At 38.4% G+C, this 24616-nt stretch overlaps 1 protein-coding gene across 2 annotated transcripts in view; it reads right to left on the reverse strand.

Moving 5' to 3' along the window:
* VWF (von Willebrand factor) overlaps positions 1-24616 on the reverse strand; it is a 145394-nt gene that overhangs the window by 60885 nt on the left and 59893 nt on the right. For both annotated transcript variants that reach the window (XM_082043657.1, XM_082043658.1), the window contains 11 exons: positions 23645-23783; positions 21859-21993; positions 18600-18746; positions 17815-17955; positions 16038-16157; positions 15262-15418; positions 14525-14683; positions 13250-13385; positions 9297-10636; positions 8389-8508; positions 5981-6124 (listed from right to left, as the gene is read on the reverse strand). In XM_082043657.1, coding sequence (XP_081899783.1) covers positions 5981-6124; positions 8389-8508; positions 9297-10636; positions 13250-13385; positions 14525-14683; positions 15262-15418; positions 16038-16157; positions 17815-17955; positions 18600-18746; positions 21859-21993; positions 23645-23783 — 2738 coding nt within the window. The remainder of the gene's footprint in view (positions 1-5980; positions 6125-8388; positions 8509-9296; positions 10637-13249; positions 13386-14524; positions 14684-15261; positions 15419-16037; positions 16158-17814; positions 17956-18599; positions 18747-21858; positions 21994-23644; positions 23784-24616) is intronic.

A 24616-nucleotide genomic window follows, 5' to 3' on the forward strand; every position in this document is an offset into this window, starting at 1 on the left:
TCACTACTAGACTGCAACATAACAATAATCTGCCATTTTCATATCAATAAAGGAAATTTTAAACATTTACACTGAAAAAAATATATCGCCAAGCACAAGGCTGTATTAAGACTGGAAGGAGAGTATGCATCATCTTGGACACAACTAAACTGGCTTTAAAATTACCAGATCTGAGCCACACAAGCTTCAGCCTTAATGAGACCACCTTGAGTCTTGTAGACCCCTGTAGTAGCTGACATCTGGGCTGCTGCTGGCACCACTACAGCTTTGTTCTGACATGCCCACATACATTGCAAATGCATCTCGGGCTGCTTTAGTGCCGTAGCAAGCTCATGGCAGAAGGAAGGGTCCACTCTGAAGTGCACCAGCTGGGCATGTTCTCCCAGTCCCTGCAGCTGATGCTGCTGCCCACCCAGCCATGCAGTGACCTGCCTCAGGCCACTCACCATGTCCCAGAAATAGCCATTCTAAACCAAAACAAAAAACATTTGTTTTCAGCCATTTTGGCCCTTCTCTCAGCTCACTGAAGGCCCAATGCACATCCCTTCACACAGGAGGAAGGCAGTGTAAGTGTGCAACTGTGCAGTATCAGGGGGCTGGGGACGGGCCCTTCTGCAGCAGCTTGCTCTTAAATCTGTTTAGCTGTATGGGACCACATCATCAGGTGTTTATTTCAGTGATGGACTCCAGAGAAAATCCAAAGAAAATCCAAAATCCAAATTCTGTTAACAGAAAATACCCTAAAATCCAGCTTCATAAAACAACAGTTTGTTGTTTTCATCTTTAAAGAAAATCCAACAGTGGCCAAAACTTTATTTGACAAGGAGTATCTTATTAGCCCCAGTGAAGTGAATGGGAGGTTTGCTATGGGCTTTAAAGGTTACACACTTTTAAGGATTTTTCTCTGTGTGTGAACATGACCCTAAACCTGAACTAGCAGTCAACATGTTCCTACATACTGAACATAGGAGTAAATTATGTTAGTCTCATGTGTTATTGTCGCAAATTGTTTCTGTTCCTCACACATACAGTGTGCTACAAAAGAAAAAAAAATGCAACAGCCTGAAAAATGGGCTTTGGAAGCAGAATGGCTTCTATACTCACAAGAATTTTAGGCATTAAACATACAACCCATGAGAAATCAAGATGGAAGTCTCAAAGCCGAAAGCCTTCATCACATACAGGAGAATAAGAGAATTGAAAGCAACGTAACATACAATAACATCTGTTCCCAGTGACCGTGGACGTGATGGGGAATGTAACTCTGGTCATCTGTCCCTGACCTCTTGCCTCCTAACACGGTATAATGATGTTGATCTTGGTAGGCATAATGCTCACAATTAATTTCACACATGCACACACGGAACTCCTTTCCAAATTTGACCATCTAAACATTTATCTGGATAACTGAACAGAAAGATATAGCTTGCAGGAACACTGAGCCCCCAGCAGCCTTTCAGGTCACTCAGTAGGGCATGGTCATTAGTCTTTTGGCATGTCCATGGAAAAAATACAGATAAATAAAAAATTTAAAAAATATCTACATGGGCCACTTCAGAAATGGCAGGTTAATCATTCCAAAGACTGCCTGCACATAATGGCACAGCATCTTCCCCGCATCTTTCAGTGCTGATACGCTCCTAACTACACTACAAAGTACAAAACAAAAGTAATACTTGGAATAATCATTAAAGCAAAATCAACAAATATATCCTACAAACATAGGGGGGAAAAGGGAGAAGGTGACATCACTGCACAGTATTCTCCGCTCACCTAAGACTATGAACATTGAATGCTGAACTTCCGACAGTCAGAAAAGGCTTTGTAAGAAAATTTTTCTGGTCTCCTTGAACAAGACTATTCAATAAGAGTTAATCAGCTGAATATTTTTTTTTTAAATGATCTGATACATTTTCAAACCAAACTCATATTCTGAAGCAATAATTCAGAATGTTTCACATAGTGGTTCCTACACGGACTGAAAGCTGATTAAATGGACATAAACAAGTTTTGAGGACAAATACTATCTGTTGAGGAGGGCTGGAGGTGTTTACTGGGAGTCTACAGGGAATTAACCTAGATTCTCCCCTATTGAATAATTTCATTAATGATTTGGAAAAATGTGTAAAAAGGCATGCTAATCTGGGCCACAGATATTAGATTGGGAGCAATTATGAACATCATGGAATACACTGAAAGAGCACAAGGTACCCTAGAAATGTTTGAGATACATCCAATAAATAAATAAATAAATAAATAAAAATTCATCCCCGAATAAGCCGATCTGGAGGAATATAAACCAATACACAGACATTTAATGGTTTAGTAGGTGCCTCAGGGAAAGCAGGAACTGCTTAAAAACAACCTTTGCAATTGTTTTCTTTAATTTTGTCTGAAACAAGGAATAAAACATAAAGCCCCTGTGAGGGTCTGTGAAGTTGTGACAGACTGAGGATTCCAGCTAGGCAGAGGTTCCTGCTGCGAACTTGTGAATCTGTGCCTTAAGTGGTCTCAGTGGTTTCACTAACACTTCTGCAACATCTCAACCAAAAAAAAAAAAAAAAGAAAAAAAGTTCTATAAGAGATCTTAATCACACACAAGAACTGAAAGCTGCCTGGGAAAGAAGTAAAAAGTAAATGGCTTCTCGGCACTTGAAGAGAAAAATCCACAGGCTAAGAAGCTGGTGGATAGTCCAGAATGCATCTATTTAACCAAGGACTTGTCTAATCAGGAACAACTTCACGAAGATAATCCTTGAAGCTGGTATTTATATCTTAATTTAGGACCTTGACTAGACAATTAATTTTGGTTGGCTGGTTTGTTTGTTTGTTTTTGTGGTTTTGTTGTTTTTGTTGTTATTGTGGTTTTTGTTTTTATAACTGAAAATAACAGTTTTGATTTTGAAATAAAATAGCTATTGCAAACCTGTTGCACAGATCAATGCTTTAAAGAGTCAATTCTCAGTATATTGATATTCTGGAGTTAACGTGTGGCAATTAACAATGCCTGGACTCTTCATGAATAGGACAGATTTGTCAATCCAACAACCCACCGGCACTGAAGACAGGAGGCTATGAGGCCCCAAACCTTCTACTCTGCTTTCCTGTCTCTATAGTTGCAAATCCTGCATTTCTCTTGCCACTAAGGGGTTGTGATGACCATGGGCTCCACCAGGACCACATTCAACTTACAAAACATTAAGAGATGAAGTAAAAAAAAAAAAAAAAAAAAAAAACAAGTAAAAACACCAAAAAAAACCTGCTAGGACAATGAATTAAAATAGCTCAAAGAGACTAGTAGGTACCCAAAGATGGATTCAGAAAGGAACTGACACCACCAATTCAGAAACAGGAGTGGGAAAACAAGAGAGGAAGACCTCTGTCTTTCGGTGGATGGGAGCCCTTAGATCACTACAGCTGCTGGTGAAACCATGGACTTCAGCAGGAGGTGGGGGCTGCATTTTGAAAATTCTGCATAGTCCACATCACTCAGGGCAGAGATCTGCATCAAGAAAAGTTCTATGGTGGACTTTTACTTCCTAAACCACAGAGGGGGTTTTATATAATTTATACCATCTTAATCATAATAGGCAAAGCTCAGTGCTGCTATTCAAATATGTTAATAGCCATAGAAAGTTTCAGTTAAAATAGTTAAGGGTTTTTTTTCCAAAGTGGCAGGGACAGGGATGCGGAACTCACACATATTCCCTTAACAGTGCTTTTAATATGAATAAACCACATAGATCATACTTCCTCCAAATTTTGAGTCTGAGTCAGGCAGTGGGCATGGAAAACATCAGCCTGAATGAGCTGCTTTTACTGAAGGTATAAGCAATGAAAATCATGGTTTTATAAAGCATTAAGTGATATTTACTGCAGGGATTGCTCCCTGTGCTCCTTGTGATGCTTCTGAATACCAGTGGATGCTGAACAGAGACATGTTTATGTGATTCTCAGTTCTCTTGCATAGATCACTTTTAGCTGAATGAAGTCTTATACAGTTAGCTATTGCCTGTAGTCACCTAAGAAATAACTGAAAAAAAGAAAGCTGAAGTTTCACACTATTTCATTATGTCTGAATGTCCCTAGAGCTTCTTCTCAGTAGGTTACATGAGCCAAAATTTCATGATGTTATCTTATTGCATAAGCATGGGAAAGCTTTGTGGCATAGGTTGCTCTTTTCTATTTATGCCCTCAAATACTCAGTAGCTTTTCATTATTTCTTACTAATAAAATTTATCTCTCTCCTGGAGTTTCCTTATAGTTAAATGAAACAGAAAAGGTAACACTTTCTGTAGTAAGATTTTTGCACTGATGGCAACAGGATAGTGTTTCTACCATAGGGAAGCCAGTGCAAATGAGAAGAAACAGCTCTGGTCTGATAGTAATGATATTTTTGATAGGTAAATCCTGATCAAGCCCTCTGTAGGCTAGAAAATATTTCCAAATCTGCCTAGGGAACTGCAACATCCAGACTGAGCCACATACACCTTTTAAGCAGCCTCTGTATTTCCAGAGGCCCAAACACAGAATAACTTGAATGACCAGCATTTCCCATGGATGTCAAGTCTCCTACACAGTCAGCCGAATTCACACACATTACAAGGTGCAGGAGAGGACCACAGTGACTTATTTTCATGACTTCATTTGGGAGGAACTACTTTGACTCTATTCCATTTTGGTTCATTATACCACATCCCTCATCATGGTCTCTGAGCATTTTCCAATGAGACATAAACAAATTACTAACGAGTATGTCATGTGGCTGCCTCTCCTCTTTCATTTCCCAAAGGTAATGTTTTCTCTGTTTATCCTGCAGTTCAGTATGGCTTACTATACACATTACATGGAAGGCTTCATGAAACTTATCTATTTGTGTGTAACAATTTATCCCACAATGAGCCTATAGAAGTCTCATCAGCCATCTGGTATTTTTATTTCTCCAGGCTGAGAAAGTAATCATGGCTAATCCTCCTGCGAACTATGGAAGTCAGGTTTTATTTCTCACTTTTCTGCACCAATAACTCTTTACAGTCTGAAGTAGGCCAAAGACCCTAAAAATCTGTGTATTCCCCAACTCTTATAGGACCCTAATGCTAGGTGTCTGACAAAGGAAATGTGGTTCCAGTCCAGAAGAACAAAATTCTCAAGTTATCTGGTCAAAGATCAGACATGCTGTAGGAGAATCATTTTTTGCTGAACCCTACAACTGATACATGTGTGTGTGCTGAATTTCCACAGACCCAGTGGGAAATCTGTGTTATGTTTTAACACAGGAATATTGAAGTGGACATGTTTTCTAGGATGTAGATTGCTGGAACAGAAGATGATGTTTCACAAGTAGTTCTTCAGCTAAGGTGCCACCTTAGGCAATCCTTGCTCCTTGGTACGATCTCCAGCCTTGTGCTAACCTAAATCCTTGTGGGACCAGCACAGCAACTTGCACAAGGGAACTGAACCACCTATAATATAACTACTGTTTTGCTAAGTTATTTTTCAACCAGGTCAGTTACACTGGCTCAACACAGAGTAACAAACATCTGGTGAGGGTAGCTATTGAAGTCAGCATAAGCAGATATGCTGCTAAACATCTAATTAACTAATTGATCATTAACCTTTCAACATCAAAGTCTTTACTTAGTAATTATGTTTTGCTTGCTTGAAATATAATGAATACAAATCCTGATAATTACTTCAAGGCTAAAAAGAAAAGAGTCTTCTTCTTTCCAATATACATTAGGATAAACCCTAATTTGAGTAGCCTACAGATACATTTTGATACAGACAATAGAAGATTTACCAAGAAATATACATATAGTAAATATGTAAGTGACCTAAAAAAAAATTAGTCCTACTGCAGAACATTGCCACAACAGCACTGACATAAACTGGTGATTTGGGACAGGCTATATTTAGTCATTTTTTTAAATTTTGTTGGTGTTTTTTTTTTCCCTTTTGTTTAAATATCAACATCACTCACCTAGTCTGGTAGGACCTTGTTCCCTTTGTTGAATTGCATGCACCATCTCTACAAGCGTTTCAGTCTCTTGAGGCACATTCCATGAAATTTCTAGATTATTTTCCCTGGCATACTGGAGAACTGACACATGCATTGAAGTATTGCCTGAAGTAGAAAGCAGAAAATTAAGATTTTAAGCAGTGCATACAATTTTTTCTAAATAAATCTAAAGGATACATTATGGTTGTGTTTTACGTGAGCACAACTAGATAGCAAATTTCCATCAGAGTATGAAAGATACATTTTCAATCCAAAGGTCAAAACTGAACTATTCTCAAGTGGAAAAAAAAAAAAAATAAATGCTAGTACTGCTGGAAACAGTTGCTTTTCTTTCAGAAATCAGCATGAAGTATTTTACCTCAGACCAATTTGACCATGATTGGAGAACTTTATAATCTCCAAATATTATTCCTTTTCCATTTTAAAATGCTTACACATCACTTTTTTTAATGTGCACATTGTTTTGCAACAGCGGTAGTTTGATGCCCCATTTGTCTGGTGGGCCAGGCTCCCCAGAGGACTAAATTTCATGCAAATTTCTCTCTGTCATACATCACTTGAGTGACATGCATCAAGCTGCAGCATGGAATATGGTGCACCCAGGGAACATGACGTGCAAAGGGGACTAAAGAGAAATTCCAAGTTCTGCTATTTTCTGAGATCCTGCTTCTTTTGTACATTATGTAAGAAGTGTGAACAAAACTATTAACAGAGGGTTCATATAGATAGTTAATGAATATCAGACTTGCAGAATTGAGCTGAGCAAGACATTGTTCATAATGATCACCTGTATCTCTTTTCATGGTCTTAGAAGGACTTCTGTATATGGAAGATACTTATATATATATACAGCATGTTATTCTTTATCAATGCTTTGTAAAATATTTATTAATGGAGTTAATAATACTTGTGATTACATATACCCAAAAGTTGCAGCCCTGTATTGATCTGAATGTTGTCTACTCTGAATGTTGTCTACTCACAGTTTTTCCACAGTCTTCTTAACTTTTTTAAAATCAGGGCCGTAGTGAGGAATCATTTCATAGCTACAATATTATTGTCCTGTTGTTAATGATGTAACATTTGCTATTACAGGCTTTAAATATAAGGAAAATAGCTATGCTAAAAGAAATTGTGTGTTGTTTTATTGTTTAGTTTTTGTTTATTTTTCTTGGCTTGCTTCTCTATATCTTGCATGTATACAATTTTCAGAAACAGAGGGTCTTCCACGTACAATCTCTAAAAAAATCTAAGTCATTCTAGACATACAGAAATGCTAACTTTTCCCATATGAACTCTCTAATTAGTACAAGTGCTAGTAATCACCTCTTTCATAAGTACAGTTATAATTCAAACTCAGTATCAAAACGCCAGCAGCAACAGCAGTTATTCCATGGAAATGGACGAATGCTGAATTGAAAAAGTACAATTCCGATCAAAAACTCAGGTTTGTTAAGATAAGTGCTACTGGGAAAAATGCATCATCCTGTGCAGCCCCTGCCACGTGGATGGACATTTTGCAAGGACATACAATGTTCTGATTTACTACATGTGCCACATGGTCCCTTCACACATGGTCCCTTTATGTATATGCAGGATATGTGGCATTCTGCCAGGGTGGCTGCACTGATAATATCTGTGCCGAATGATGTAACTGGAGATGTATCTCCCATCAGCACATACTCTGCAGGCTCAGTGAGTTTAGCACTCCCAGAAAGAGTCTGTCATTCAACATGGGTAGGGAAGTAAATCTTTAAAAGTCTCTTCCAGCACTCTAGGTTAGAAAAAAGGACTGATAAGAACCAAAAATGCGCATTCCAAAGACCAAAACCTTGCAGTAGGACCAAATCTGAAATAAAAACCCTTTGAATTTTCCATTCTTATTTGAACCAGAACTGAATTTTAATTATTATTTTCAAGTCTGTCTAACTTAATCCAGAACTGAACCAAAATCAAGCATTTATTTTTGCTTTTCTGCCACAGAGAAACAGTTCAGCTAAATTTACATTGTGTGGCAGGGATGTCTTTGCCTGTTTGGCACATATACATCCTATGTCCTTTACAGTATAAATGGAAGTGCTCATCAGAGCTGCTGTCCTAGATATTACTCATCACAGAGTTCCCTGAATTGGATGTGAAATCTTTATTCATCTGAGACAGAACAGCTTTGTGTGGGAGGAAACTGGATTGTGTCTGAATCAAAAGCTCTGCTTTCCCCAATATAAACTTCAATTTTTTGAGGGATCAGACTGAGTCCTTTAAAAAGAAAGATTAAAAAAAAACCCTATACTGAGATGGTATTTTGTCCTGTATAAGCAAAGAAAATACAAAATCTCTTTATCTGTTTGAGGTAAAAGAGAGATACATACTAATCTCAACACTTTCAATAAAAGCCCGCACAAAGTTTTTCATTTCCTCAAACTCTGATGCTCCAATATTGGAACTTCCATCCAGAAGAAACATGACATCCATTGGTTTGTTGCAGAATTCTGAGGAGGGGGGACAAAAAAAAAAAAAAAAAAAAAAGAAAAAAAAAAGTTATTTATACATGATTACCAGAAGTAACATTTGTTAATCTATTAGTAGGAGCAGAAAGGGTAGAGATGACACCTGCATTTTTTGAGAAAATGAAGCAAGATAATGATCAGTTGAAACAATGAGTGATGCCCCTTCAATGAAAACCTTAAGATTTATATACAGTGGGATACATGGGTATTTCAATTCTTGCTTTTCTACTAATGCTATTTTACTCTTAGAGGACTAAAAGAAAAACAATAGTAAACAAAAAAAAAAAAAAAAAACACAAACACACAAAACAACCAAACAACAAACAAAGACCCACCATATAAAAACAGAGCAAAGCAACAAACACAATCAAAAACCACAAAATACACCATGCCTTGATCGGCCCTGGCCTGGGAGGAGGGGGTAGAAATCTCTTCAGGAAAAAGGAAGTATATTCTCATCTGCTTTCCTCAAATTAACTTTTTTTCTTTCTTCTGTTACTCTCCAACCTATCTGAAAGCTACTGTACTTTACTGACAAATGGAGCCAAGGATTTCTGAGCTTACAGAAGAAAGGCTGCAGGTCAGTACTGCTGAACTGGGGCAGCATCCTCACACTCCAGTGAACATAAATGGTCCTTCCTTGGCATTTGGACAACAAGATATCAAAGGAGATATGGGAATCTTTTTCAAATTTCAGTGATGTGAGAGGGAAATGAAGGAGACAGGACAGAGGAAAGAGGAAATGATACAGAAATTACATCCAAATTTACCTGGATTTTCTGTCCAAAGTTTACGAGAACAGCATGACTGCAGCACTAATTCAGGTGCTTCTTCAATAAGTCTGCTATAACTATGTAAGATTATTGGCTTATTAGGCTGACTGATCTTTTTGAGCTCTTGGATACTTGCATTGGGTGTTATGCCAATGGGAATAACATTTATGCTTCTGGGAGGTCGTGTGATTACATCAGTGGAAGGGTTGGATGACACCATATATACCAAGTGAGGAACATCTTGCCTGCCCCCATTCACCGTTGTAAATGTGTGTTTGGAAATATAATCAAGGGCATTCCCAGTGTTGGTAGCCTTCCCTCCTTGGTAGGGTATGCTTCTCACCTTCTCAACAATACTTTCCTTTGACTGTATTTCCATAAAAGAATACTCCAGAGTGACAGTCTCCGAATACTGCATGACCGTAACATGAATATCTTCCTGTCCTACATTCATTCCTATGATCACTCTCTCAAGGAACTTCTTGATTATATTGAAATTTTCTGCCCCTACATTGTCAGATCCTTCCACAATAAAAGCAATGTCCAACCTTTTTCGGGTGGGATTTTCTGAGAGAGGTTGCGTTGTTGTGAGATTCAAAGTGGGTAATAACACACTGGATATTGTTGGAGTGGATGTAGCTTGTAACAGAGAACTTTCCTCAGGTCCAAGATCACATAGATGATCAATGAGGAGATCCTTATTATCCATTAGCTCTAATACATTGTTCATTAGGAAGGCTCTATTATCTGGTGACTGCTTTTCAATGAACCTGATTTGCTCCACATTAACATATGGTCCAATCCCTATAGGCATTACTGCAATTTTTTTATTCTTCAAAGCTGTAAGGATGCTGCGGAGTTTTCCTGGAGACTTGCTGGCTATAAATAGCACTGCAATTCTGGCAGCATTGGTCCTTTCTGCTTTACCAAACACATGAAACACAGTGTATTTAAGAACTTCAGCAGCAGATGCTACTTCATCACCTGTGTATTTTATGCTTTGGACAATTTTTCTCATCTGGGACTGTGTTTTGATATCTTTAAGGCCAAGATAGATTGTGGGGCCAGCCCTATACACTAGAATCGACACTCGGATTTTCTTTTGGGAGATGTGGAGTTTCTTCATCATGCCAGTTATGAATGTCTTCAGCTGTTCGAAGTCCTCTTCTGACAGTTTATTGGAGCCATCCATTAGGAAGGCCAAGTCCATCATCTTGCTGCATGCGTATTCACTGGCTGGTAGTTCAATGTCCTCCTCTGGAGCAGGTGTTGTTGGCATTGGGTTTTCCTCCACTGGTTCACAGGCTACACAGGTTAAGTTCTTCCCTTCACACATACTACAAAAAAAATCAACAAACTTAGCTGTAAAAAAAAAATCAGGACTTATAACTACACATCACCCACATGTAATAAAAGAACTTCCATACAAAAATAAATATCTCAAAAATACAGCAATACCAAAACATGATGCGAGTTATTTTTTCCCTGCTTCATTTCTCCATAACTTGCCACAAGCTATTGAACAGCTAAATCCTATATGTTCATGCATGGTTGTTTAGATCCGGGAAACATATGACAAGTTATGATGTGACTGACAGAAAATTCTCCTTGTAACAGCCTTTGGCAGAATGTGTAAAATCTGTGTGCGGAAACTGTCTCAAAATCCACTGAGCCTGAGCAATACAGCTGCCTTCAAGCCACTGGTGGACTGAACTGGCAGATCTGGCATGTTTCACAAGGAAGAAAAACGTGAAGCAAACTGGAGGCATCTAACACTAATTAAAATCACAGAGTAGGAAAGATGCTTTTAGCTCTGATATGACTTAGCAGACTCTGAAAAGGCTAGGTTTACCTAGGTTTTGACCTCAGTGAAAACAATAGGCAGACTTTTTTCTGCCTCTAAAGTGCATTACTTTCCTTTTCTTTTTCCTGACTTAATTTTGTTTTGAATTCAGCTTTGGCTTATGTTTGTTTGTTTTGGTTTGGTTTGGGTTTTTTTATGACCTTGTTATCTTCCTGTTATTCACCATGTTCTCTGTTTCGGTCCTTTTTATCGCATCAAATGATGTATTTCATCTACAGCTTTTTTTCCTCTTTTTATTCTTATTTGTCTTCCTTAAACATTTGCATTCACCTCAGTCAGTACATTTTTCAATTCCCTTTTCCATGCCAGGTCCCATTTTTCCTTTTTTCCCCATCTCTGCCTTTTCCACTATGCACCTTTCTGTGCTCCCAGGAGATTTTTCACCTCTGTCACCCTTCACCTTTCAGGAACTTGTTTATAGGCCATCTCTTTCTATCTTTAGCAAGGCCTTAACACTTCTTCCCTAAGTCCTGGTTGTATGATTCGCATCATTTCTCAGAGCAAAGAACATGACTGTACTTATGCGTGAGGTGGTACAGACTCAGCCAATACACTTCTCTTGTCTTACTGGACAGTGTAGAAAACAGAAAAGGAAAAGTTTATGGAAGAGGAAGGACTAAAAAATGCATGTTTCCACTACCATAGAAAACCATGGATGTACAAACTAAACAAGCCAACACTGGAAGAAGGTGATGTTTTCCAGGAAAATACTTTGTTTTACATGTGGCATCTCAGATTAAGTTCTCCCAGTGCTATGTTCTATTCAAGCTGGTTTTAGTGTCTTCTTAATTGAATGATGCACAGCTACTTTTGGCATTAACATATAGCAACAGAAGATTTATTATTTTAATCCTAATATGAACGAGTCTCTTCTAGTTTCCAATTTCCTTTGGATATTTGCTATAAAATTCATTTTTGTGCAATAATTTCTATTGTTTGTACAGATGGTGTAGTCATCTAAATTAGGTGACAGCTATGCAAAAGGATGTTTCCCTGGTGAGGTAAGTTTTCCTAATGTACTGAAATCTTTTGTGAGCAGTGGCCAGTGTATCAACATTTAAGATAAATTATTATTAAGGATTCAAAAAATTAGAGAACAGAGACGCATTTATGAAGGTTCTTTTTTTAACCTTTTGGTGGAATTCAAGGTTCTTCATCTATACTGGAAAAAAAAAAAAAAAAATTAAGCAATCAGCCTAACAGTCTCATGCCCTGGTTTTATGGCACAGATGTATGCTAGCCTCGGCAAGAGGCCAGGAATTCAAAATTCTTACCCATTTAGAGCTTCTGTGAGGTTCAGAGTATTTGGAGCTAACATGTTAGTCTGGGCTAATATCTCCTGCAGTTTTACAACTTGATTTCTAATAAATTGGGACAAATTCAAGATAGAAAACTCCCCTGTATTCACAGTGTTATGAGTGACAAGTGAAAGTATCCATTGAAGGTCTAGACAGCCAGAGAATGCCAGACTTGCAGATACTACAAACTCTGGCATAATATGCCACTGGGCAGTACACAGAATGAAAATCAGGCTCTGTTACATTGTAACTGAAGGCCCCAATCAGGCATGATGCATGGCATCGTGCACCCTGCCATTAATTCTATCATATTTGAAAACACATGCAGGCAGGATCAGGCCACAGGATATCTTCTTAAAATATTGGGGAAATTGGTTTTCCAGTAATAATAGACAATTGCAACTGGTAATAATCTCAGTGAGTTCTAGACTGAGTGCACATTCAGATTTTTCACTGTATGTAGGATTTTTTTAGTACTGGCAAAAGGAAAGTCTGATGGCTTTATTGATGTTGAATCACACCTTACACACAAAGAAGTGGAACATCTGAAGCCAGTGGGGCCACCTACACATGGGAAAAGGACTTTTTTGAAATAAATTTATGAATTTCACTAGCTTAAATTCAGCTGACAACCTATAATCCCAACCATCACTAAAAAATTTCAGTTTCAGATTGTATGCAAAGGGATATTGACAGAAAAGGGTTTCTTATTGATGTGGATGTTCTTAATCTCTCTCCTTTTATCCTACTCAAGAGGCATTCAATTTCACTACATAAACCCATCATACCAAGATTGACAGCGCTGTGGATCATCTCTGTTCAAAATTATTTGTTTTCCATGTGGGATCTTGACATCTTCAACTGCACACACAGGACAGTCTTCTGGACTGACACAATCCAGTGACAGTTCATCAAGTATTTTCCCTGTTTCAAAATAGCACAGTAGTATAAAGATGCCAATTTTCATGAATCGAAAAAGTAATCATTGCATTTACCTTGCTAAAAAAATAAAAAACAACACACCACAAACCCCAAAAAACCCTGCCTGTGTTATCATCACTGCCTGTTTGACACAGAGAAGTATTTCCTTATTTCATAACCACTTTTATTTAGATATTGGAAGTACTTGACCCAATGTATAACCTGCAACAGTCAGTACCATACAGAAGGTGAATACATCTTTAGAATAAAGCATTGAAGATGACAGGAAAAAATGTCTTTTTCCTTTTTACATGGTCATTATTTATTTCGCCCAGTATCCCCTACCTCACCCTGGTCAGAGATACCAGGGCCCAGAATAGCTATTTTGGGTCTTAAAATACCTACTTTCTTTGCCTTCACGTCTTATATTTGTTCATCTGAATTTTCCCTCTCCTTTAAGATCTTGCTCATCTTTTACTCTTTCCCTTTCTGTCTGTCTTTCCTCTCCCTGTCCCATATTTCCCGTATTTTATTTTCCTTTCCCCTTTCTACAAGACAGTTGTTGGGAAGAGTTAAGCTGAAAGCTCGGGCTCACAGAAGGTTGCCTCCCGGGCCTTGGAGGTAGTAAGCAGGTCAAGGCAATGGGTTTCCCCCACTGCAGTAGCTACTCTGAAGAAGAGCATTTTATGAATACTCAGCACAAATTTATACCCTCCTTTAACCATACAGTAAACCACCTCTGTTGCTACACAGACCCTCATGCTCCTGTCTTCCTTCCTGATCACTCCTTTCCCCTCCTCTGTTGTTCTTGTGGGCACTGTTTCATTCTCTACTTCTAGGCACCACTTAATGCCCTCCACACACTGTGCTCTTTTCACAAACCAGTTTCCTCCCTATACAGTAAGAAATCATAGTGAAAACACATCAGTGAGTCTGTTAAGGGATTAACTGTTACTTCTAAGTCTTCTGCAATACCCAGCCTTACCAATCTGTAAATATTTCTGGACTATAAGGCTTCTTTTCAAGTAATAGGAACACTTAGGGGAGAAAAAAAAAAAAAAAGACTCTACAGCAGTATCTACAAGTACCAGGAGCAGAGCAGAAAAAGGTAAGTCATTGCTTAAAGTAAAAGATGGAATTACCTGCAGGACAGTGTACATGGCATCCTTCCACACACTGAAGAGGGCACTCCAGAGGCTGTGGGTGCTGGCATGTTAGAGGACAAGCAGGTCCACAGCTATTATATCGCCATTCACATTGATAATCTAATTGTTGCTTATTCAGGTCCTCACAGCTTTGTGCTATGGAGTGAAAGAATTGGACAAAAAAAAAAAAAAAAAGAAAAATCAAATCAAACCAGAGCGTGTTCACCATACCTCTCAGAACTATGACACCAAAATCAGTACAAAGTTGAGCACATATACGTAGAAAAAGAAAGATTTCCACCTTTAAATAAAAATATATTTATTTTACTACATTCTGAGCAGGCCACTTCTTCACACTTAATATTTTCCACATAAAAAAAAGTACTTGTTCTAGATCAGAGATATTTGGTTTGGATAAAAACAATTGCAAAAACTTATTTTTAAATTTTAATTTAAAAAGAGAAAATATACAGAAAACATTTTTTTCTCATAATAGTTTCTAGTACAAACAAACATAATCCCTTTATTGAGGGATTATTTTTCCAGCTATGGCTCTGAATATAAAACAGAAAGGAAATGTCACCACAAGCTGCTAGCCCAGTCCCATTAGAGTGAACTTCTCCAGACATCAGGGGGAACAGAGCTGGATAAGAACAATCTCTCCTAGCAAACAGCTTACTGATTAAAAGCTCGAATGTTTTCACCCAATTCTTCATCAGATGCCCTCTACTTACGGCACAGAGCTGGTGATCTCCAGTGAACAACAACACCTTTTTGTGCGCAGACATGTGCATAGGCTGCTATAGCATCACAGAAGCAAGCACAGTCCCCAATAGATTCACAAGCACAAGTGTCATACATGCAAATATCTATGTAGGGCTCAGGATTCACCTGCAAAAGAGAAATATAGGGTACAATACACTCACTGATTCCCCTTTGCCTCCCTCTTCTAGACACATTTAACTTTCAGATGGTTTGCCTGCTCCATTCACCAGGAGCTGAGGTGCCACATAAATCAGTGCAGACCTTTCTGCTGATGTCAGCAAGGACTCAAATCAGGACACATTCTTGAAGTTGTTATAGATACTGAAGTTTATTGTCTCTTAATAGTCACCATATGAGGTAACTTAATACCTTTTGGGGCCCTGTCCACATACCCTCTTGTGCAGCAGCTTAGGTCAAATGTAGTCTGAATGGCATTACACTGGCTCAGCTCCCTCTTTCATCAAATCTCAACCCTTGTGCTTGACTTCCCGTGCCTGTTTCTGGGCTTTAGAGTAAAATTTCCCTCAAGCAGAAACTATTGTATAGCTTTCTACCAGGTGCTATCCTGCGTTTTCCCCTGAAGCATCAGCTACAGGACAGTGTCAGAGATGAGAACACCAATTAGTCAGCCTAGTCTGAGTCTTGCATGCTGTCAGCACAACCACACTTTCCCCCTCAGCTGTAATCAGTGTCAGCACGTATCATTCAGAATTGAAGAATGTGAAACACATGGCACAATACTCACAAGGTTGTTGCACTCTTCAAAGAGATCCCCAGACAAAATGCTGCAAGACGTTTCTACCATCACCTGCTTCACTACATTTCCATTACACAGTGGAGACATCAAGGTCTGTTCCCGGCTGGGCTTAATATTGGAAAAGACAAGCACACATTGCATTAGCCTTGCCTTCAGGACCTCCAGACTCTTCAAATTGAAGTGAGAGAATTACTAGCACCAGACATTTTTCATGACAAATGAAATTATTTCTTTGAGTAAAGTTTCAATCTGTTGTATGACAGGCACAGATCCTGCCACCACAGAATGCAGAGCAGGTCATGCCTTATGGTTTCTCCAGCTCTTACTTGTAGGCTGCAGTTTTAACATAGACATTTTGATGACAGAAAGTCCCACTCTGTACCAAACCCACCCTGAAAAATGATCATTCACAGCTCTACAGAAGGCCCACAAGATTCCCAAATATGATCAGCCTTCAGCAGGCAATACCCAAAGCCACTGCTGAAGAAGAATGGCTCACTAGTCCCCACATCTCCCATTTAATTGATTGATTGATTTAATTAATTAAATGATTAATTAATTAAATTAATCTAAGAACAAGAAGCATGAGTACTGACATGGCATTTATCATGGAGACAGTCTGCAGGTTCTGTCCTGTGCCTATTACACCGGAACAAGAAGCTGCTCCTTCTCAGTCTTACCCTGAGGTCTCACTCCTCATTATTGCAACTTCTTCTGTGTACCTATCAAGTCATACCAAAAAACTGATATTCAGCAAGATAATACTGTGGCTATGTCACATTCGCATATAATTAGTGAATTAAATGAAAAGATTTCATGTGATCAAAAAAATTCCTTTATTTTCTGATAATTTAAATCTTTTAAGGAAAGATCTAAAAGAGGCCCTTTTCTCCTCTATGAAAATGCAGACAAATTTTCAAGATTAAGTTTTCAGCCTTAAAGGCATCATCTGAATGAAATACTTCATTTTACAAACATCAAAACAAATTGTCTTACAAGTTGCTTCCTCTCACTTTTTAGTTCGGAAATATTTTTGACCATAATTATTTGTCAGCTTAAGACAAATTGATTTTTTCTATTTCATTCTTTCAAAACTCTGTATTTGGAAAAGAGGAAGTATACTCTCATATGTAGCATAATTAGTACCCCCATGAAATCACGTAGTCTTTGGCACCAGGACATAGATAATACTTTCAAATAGCAGGTATCCTCCTCAAAATTCAGAAGCAGTGATAGATGGCATTAAGGTCCTCCCCTCCTGTATCTTGCTTTTTTTCTGTTCAAGCTTCTCCAATCTGAAAATAATAGCTGAATGTTCTTTAAAAGAACATTGAGACACATACAGAAAGAAATTCACTTTCATTTGTTCATAAATGGACTAAGATTTGGGAGATAGAGCTTTGGATAGGGAAATATGAAATTTTTATCTGAACTCTCCCTGTCTGAAAATTACAGCTGGTTTTTTTTTAGATTAAGCTCTAAAATGAGATTTGCAGTTATAGCTGGATTTCAAGCATCTGAGCTGGCAAAATCTATGAACAGCCTCTATCATACAGATTGAGTATTTTGACATTTATCTGAAGCCAGGTAGTGCAGAGGCCTTAAATAAGTTAATTGATCTTTTATCAAATTTCAAGAAATAATATTTGGCAAAAATACGGGGGAAGGAGTTCAGTTCTATTACTTTTATTCTTTCAAACCTCTTTGCCACTCAAGTGATACTGTAAGCCATATTAATTAGTTTTCACACTTCATTCACAATCACCTTTTCAACATCAGCACAGTATGGATTAACTTTCCAAGAATTCCCAAAGTCAACTGGATCTACTTCAAGATGTTCATTGCTGCTGGTCAAGTCATTGTTTTGGATTCCATCAAAATTTCCACACAGACCACACACTTGATCCTTGGAGGGAAAGAAATACAAAATACATAAATCTTACATCTGTGGGCTGGCTTAGGGTTTAGTTAAGAAGTCTTTAATGGCACAATGCTTGAAAACTGAATTATTCCTGTCCTTGCCAAGTTCACTAAAATAGACATGGTGTCTCACAGAGAAAGCTTAGCTCCTATTTCCATTCTGAATTGCTGAAAGTAGGACAAGTCCATATCCAAGTACTCCAGGAAGCAAGATGACAACTCTGATCAGTGGTGCCTGTTGGCTCTATTTAGAGTATGTCCCCACAATCCCATTTTAATTTTGGAGATGACAGTCCTTTCACCATCACTAGTAAATCTGGGTCTTAATACTGCTCTTCTTGAACACAGAAGAAATCACTTAACTTGGAATTATTCTAGGGCACCATAGCATCCATCCTTTCTGTCATAACTCATTTCCAATGACCCAGAGTTTACCTCTTACAGTTGAACTACCAGGAAAGTAAGCAAACTTTATGGTATTACAAAAAATTCCCTTAATTTTCAAGCAAGTGCCTCCATGGAAATCTATCAACATGTCTGCATTAAAAAAAAAAAAAAGGCTCTTCATCAGAAACAGGTTAAGTGCATTCTTTAGTGAGAAAAAGTAGCAAAGCAAAAAAAACCACTTACTTTCAAATTGCCTTTTAAGATAACTGAGACTCCCATGGCCAGATCCCAGGTCACACTGATGCTTTTCCCCAGTAAAATGATGTAATAACGTCCAGACTTGATGACTTCTAAATCATTTTCATCTTTAGGAGGTACCTCGATGTTTACCTGAACAAGAAAAGCACAGTGTCCTATCTACCATGTCTCTAATTCCTATTTCACGTAGGTCACTTTCCCAGTATGACACATGCTCATAGGTTAACAGCTATTTTCAAACATGCTGTTCTCCAGAGAATAAATGATTCCCATATGCTATCCAGATGCTCTGGAGCACTTGCAGAACTGTAAGCAAGGTATGGGTATGGGACTCATTACAGGCTTGTCTCTACACTGAAAAGCTGCTATGGATAAATTTATTGCTCTAGAAACAACACTTCTGAACAGCAGATTGGGATACAAGTACAGTATTTCAATCTCATCACATTTCTGTAATTTTGAATGAGGCATATAACATACACTCACCACAAATGCTGACACACAAAGCAAATATTGCTAAACAGAAGCAGGGCTGATAAATGGGACAGAGTATACCCAGTTAATGATCAGTTTAGTACTTGGTCAATGGTTCACAGAATAATTATGTTTTATTTTTATTTAATCTTTTTTATTTAGGAAACTAACAATTCTGTGCTCCAGTGACAGATAGTGACAAAAGGGGTGGTTAGGTTGAAGTATAATGTGAACTAGGAGAACTACATGCACCAGTGGCCTCTGAAGGACCAGAGCCTGATTCTCAAGTCAGGAAGGACTCTCTTCCCAACCAGCTACACCACCAGGAAAAATCCTGAGAGATTCCTTTCAGTGTCTCCATTTTTACATCACTTTCACTTCCCCTGTGTGCCTCTTTCTCTTTCCATCTGGCTACAAATTCACCGCCTCCAGCTACTAAGAATTTAAGAGATTAATTTAAAATCCTTTCTTTCACACTGTAATCCCCTTTCAATGGGAACACTAATAGGATTATTAACCACATTTGGAGAGACATGTCTGGCATGGCTGCTACTTTAAGCACCACTAATGCATTAACTGAAAACTGCTTAATTGTGAAAGAGGCTGATGAAAACTTCCAGTACAAATAGTAATTAAAGCAAAGAAGGAAGAGGACCCCACAAACCATTCTTCTACTCCCCACTTTGAGGGCAAAATACTTCTTTATCCCACTATTCCTTCTTGCTCAATTCAGTAAAAGCTCAGTCCTGTAATTCAGTTCTCTTAATCTCTGGGGTATTACTAGAAAAATTATCCCCAGAGAAGATACCCTCCAAGAGTCTCTTAAAGAGGTCCTTCAATGTCATTAGAGGAAGAATACTTTAAAATACTATTTTAAGAACTGGAAGCTTTTTCATCTTCTTCTGTGCTCAATATATTAATATACAGCCTAGTCACACTTGGTCATTTATCTTCCAAATATCTCCAGTAGTCTCTGTCTTTCCAAACTAAGGGGAAAAAAGAGAGGAGGACAAAATTGAGCTAGGAGCTTCATCTAAATTACTATTTCTATGTTTATGGAGGCTTTTAGCCCAAGCATGAAGTCATAAACTTTTGACCTTGCTATCTGGCACATTGACTTGTTTCAGAAGAACACAAATGATTTCATGATAATTATTTTATTTTAATGCGAGCCAGAATTGTAGCATGCAAATACTTCAATTAAATCTCCATTTACTTAAAACTAGAAGGTGCTCTCAAAACAATAGCAACTTAAATAATGGTGCTTGGAAGCATTTTAATAGCAAAAAAAAAAAAAAAAAAAAAAAAGGTCCTGATTCTCCTGCTTACTTCTAAGGTTTGTTGTAGAAAAAGAATATAGGAAGTCATCTCTGTGTGAGAATTTGCCTAAGCATCTTCATATCTGTTGTTTTTCCTTAATCCCTCATTTCGTTGCTGTTATTTCTAAGAAAACCTCATCTAGATATTACGCTGAGCCTTCAACTCAGTAGAAAGACAGCTAAAAATTGAGTCAAGGTCATGTGGACAACCTTGTGAAACAGACCTAGTCCTTGCAAAAGACGTACTCTCAGGAACCAAACACTCTGTGTTGCTGTAGTTACTGGGTGCCTTATTGCCTCCTATATTTTCCGTCTCTTATTTTGGTGTCCGAATGGAATCACAGTTCTTCTGAAAAGTCTGTCTCCTACAGAAATTTTCAGATAAAGTCTGGCTCTACAGACTGATACTACTATTCACCCTCACCCAAGCAGGGGATTGTTTAGCAGTAGTAATAAAGAATTAGTTGCACAACAAACATCGCCTATGTTCATTCATCCAGCAACCAAAAGCCTGCACGGATCACATGCTGTCAAGATGCACTGCACAGACAATATTAATAATGGTCATGTTTTACATGTTCCTGTCAAGCCTCAGTGGCACACAGCTATTTGCAAGCAATTTGCAGGCTACGCAAAACCTGTTTCAGCTTTGTCTGTTAACCCCCAACAAGGCAAATGTAGAGTGGTTTCTCATTTCGCTGGGAACATTTTTGCAAATCTCTGGTCCAGATGCCAGTTCAGAGCAGAGAACTTTTGAAAACTGAGCAACTGAAACACTCTAATCCACTATAGCTCTGTAATGTTTGAACACACAGACGGTCTTAATTGTTACAGTGCCCCAGGCAAAGAGCTGAACTCTGCCCTTTTGAAATTTTGTTTCCTGCTGTGGGGGGGATGTGGGAGGTGGAAGTGGTTCTTGGTTAATCCTTCAGTGTTTGTTGGTAGGAAAGGGGAAAGAAAAAAAATGAGAAGGCAGTGATCTGGATTTTCCACGTGACACTTCTAACAAGGGAAAGGATAGTGATATTCACTTCTGCAGTATCAACTTCTTTCAGCCATGACTTCTTTTTTTCCTGTATTCTCAGTTCTCCAGATGGCCAAATTAGAGCTGAAGTTTCACTAGTCATGGCTTAGTCACTTCTTAGCTTTCTTGCACTTAACCTTGCTTGAGATAGACCTAGACCTCCCATGTTTAGAAAAGGCATTCATTATATGAGCTTGCATTGAACAGCATTCTTATCCAAGAAAAATTTATTAGCATCAAACAGAAAGACCAAAATGGTATTATACCTCTGGGAGCAAATGGATAATTCTAATTATGCCAATCTGTTCATTTTATATCTAATTTTCAAGAACCACTGGGCACGAGGCCATTCATGCCTCCTCATACTAAGAAAACTGATTTTTTTTTCCCCAAGAAAGGGAAAGAAAGATAACAGAAGTGTACATACATTTCCATTAAACAGCTCTATTTCCCCACTTTCATACAGAATGATGACCCTTTTGGTGCACTTTTCTCCAGTGAAGCCACAGCCTTCATTTGAAATTAGTATCCGGAATGTCCCAGAGTCATCCTTGCAGAAATCCTATCAGGCAAAAATAAATGAATGAGCCATTAATGTAGAACATTTGAAAAACAAATACAGAGTTATGTAGAAAAAGGAAGGCTCAGATAATATCCTGTGCACTCTGTATCCAGTAAGGTGTTGGCAAGTCAACTGTTCCCATGTTAATTTATGTTGTGCTTAGCATTGATATTCATGTGGTCCACCCTTAAAAAAATGAGGTCCACTCTGACAGTGACACACACATATGCATATTTTGCAAGGAAGATCTGTACTTTTACAGTATCTGTGATATTTTAAACATGTAAAATGGACATAGTATATGGCTATATAGAGAGAAATTAATTGACCTAACAGTGAAAACAAGACTCTACAGCTTTAATGATGAAACAGAAGTATAAACCTAGAAGGTTAGGTTAGAAAGAAGGCCTAGAAAGAAATGTGTTGCACAGTCTTGAGTAAGAAGTTCGATGCCCTTGTTTTCCCACCTGTACATGAATAATAATTACAATAACGCCAACGTATTTTTGGGGGAGCAATTAAGTAGTTTAATGTATTGATTTTCTTTTCAGTCAAATATTTCTGAGGTGCATGGAGAGTTAGTACTACTTTTATATGATAACTCATGACTCCCAGACCTTTCGAGTTTGTTGGTTTGTTGTGTGTGGCGTTTTTTTGTTCGTTCATTTTTGTTTGGTCTATAGCTCTCTGTATTTGTAATCCGAGGAAAACAGATCTCATTTTCATTTTAAGTAGTTTTGTAGTACTGCATGCTATTACTACCCATAAGACCTTTACACAGAGCTCTAACTAGTGTCGGAGCAATTGTTCTTCTGAGGCAATCCAGCTGGCATCAGGGTGGGAGCATATTTCAGAGACTTAGTCAGAGACAGGTTGATCACACTTTGCTGACCAAGGAGAATTGCAAGGAAGAATGTGCCTTATGAAAAGCATCAACAGACAAAAACATAGCCCCCACAGAAAACCTGATACTTTTAAATTGCATTATCTGTTCTTATCAACTAGAAGTGGGTCCATCTAGTTTTAGACCAAATTTTCAGAGAAATCCTTCTTTTTCATACACACTTTCAAATGCAAAATGATTTGCATCGGTAGATAAGAGAATCTTATTTAATTCTCTAAATTTCTGGTGGCTCCCACAAATTGCAGGTTGATGTTAGTATGCTGTGTACTCCAAATAGGTTGGTGCATGGAACAGAATAGTGACTTTGCTGAACCGAACAAGCAGAGTCTGTGCTCTGAAAGCATTTAGAGAAAGTTCAATGAGCATTTCTTGTCTCAGTCAGACAGTACGCCATCATTACAAGATAGAGGCCAGTGGATAATGAGGGAAGATTGATTTATGGGTATCTACAGTTCCTTATTAGAGATGAGATTCACACAGCTCCTCTCCATGCCATGCTGCTGTCATATGTTTTATGACTGCTAGCTAGACATATGGCAACCTAAATCACTTCTATAGAACACAATGCAATCTTCAAAGCTCTTAAGGAATCTTTGAAGTCATTAATGAGCTCTGCTCTCCTCTACTATACACCTGACTTCATAATTAATAATATCTTATTGTGATTTATCCAAACATTGGGCTTCTCTCCTGGTGTAAAACACCTTATATATTATCAGACAGCTTCAGCATTTGACATGTTCTTACCTGAACTAATACATATTGGCAGTTTCCTGGAAACTTGTATTTCAATCCATCAAATGTCAAATAATGAGCTGTACCAATAACAGTGCAGGTGCCATCACATGTATTGTTGGTGCATTCCCACTTTCGACCACGGCACACACTGTAACAGAGGAAATGAGTCAGTGACAGTTAGAATTATTTCCAATGTATATAACCAGCAAGAGAATGAAAGGTGCTGTAGGCAAAGTGAAAGAACAAAAGTTTATGTCTCCAGGACATGCATTCGTGATCTGAAGACACTCCAAAAGACACAAAAGTGGAGATAATATTTCTGCCTGGGCCTGAGTCAAGGAGTAACCTACTGCAGACCAAAAAGGAATGTTGTTCCCCTCTGTGTCTTAACCCAGACATCAGCTGCAGCTCTGTGAGAAACCTCTTCAGTTTTCTACACTGCTGTCCATCCTCAGGTATGTCCCCAGCAGATCCTCTCTGTGTTTGGCCTTGAGAACACACTCTTAGAGGGCTCCATGCCTGGGTTGCTGTATTTCTTATCTAGAGAGGTTTCCACAACCAACAGCTTGGCTTCCCAGAGATGGGCAGAGAAGATCACAGAATCACAGCATCACAGAGTGGTTGGGGCTGAATGAACCTCTGGAGATCATCCAGTCCAAACCACCTGCTAACTCAGGGTCACCAGAGCAGATGACACAGGTCGGTCCAGGCAGTTTTGAATGTCTCAGAGAAGGAGACTCCATACCCACTCTGGGCAGCCTGGTCCAGGCTCTTGTACCTCCCAGCAAAGAAGTTTCTCCTCATGTTCAGATAGACCCTCCTGTGTTTCAGTCTGTGCCCGTTGCCCTTCACCATGGCTTTTGGGCACCACTGAACAGAGTCTGGTCCATCCTCTGACACCCACCCCGAGATATTGACATTATACTACCCACACCAGATTATAATCTTGCTCATTAACATAAATCAGCATATTTAGCATAG

This window comes from Streptopelia decaocto, assembly GCF_964273445.1.
Source record: "Streptopelia decaocto genome assembly, chromosome: 1".
Taxonomy (NCBI): Eukaryota; Metazoa; Chordata; class Aves; order Columbiformes; family Columbidae; genus Streptopelia; species Streptopelia decaocto.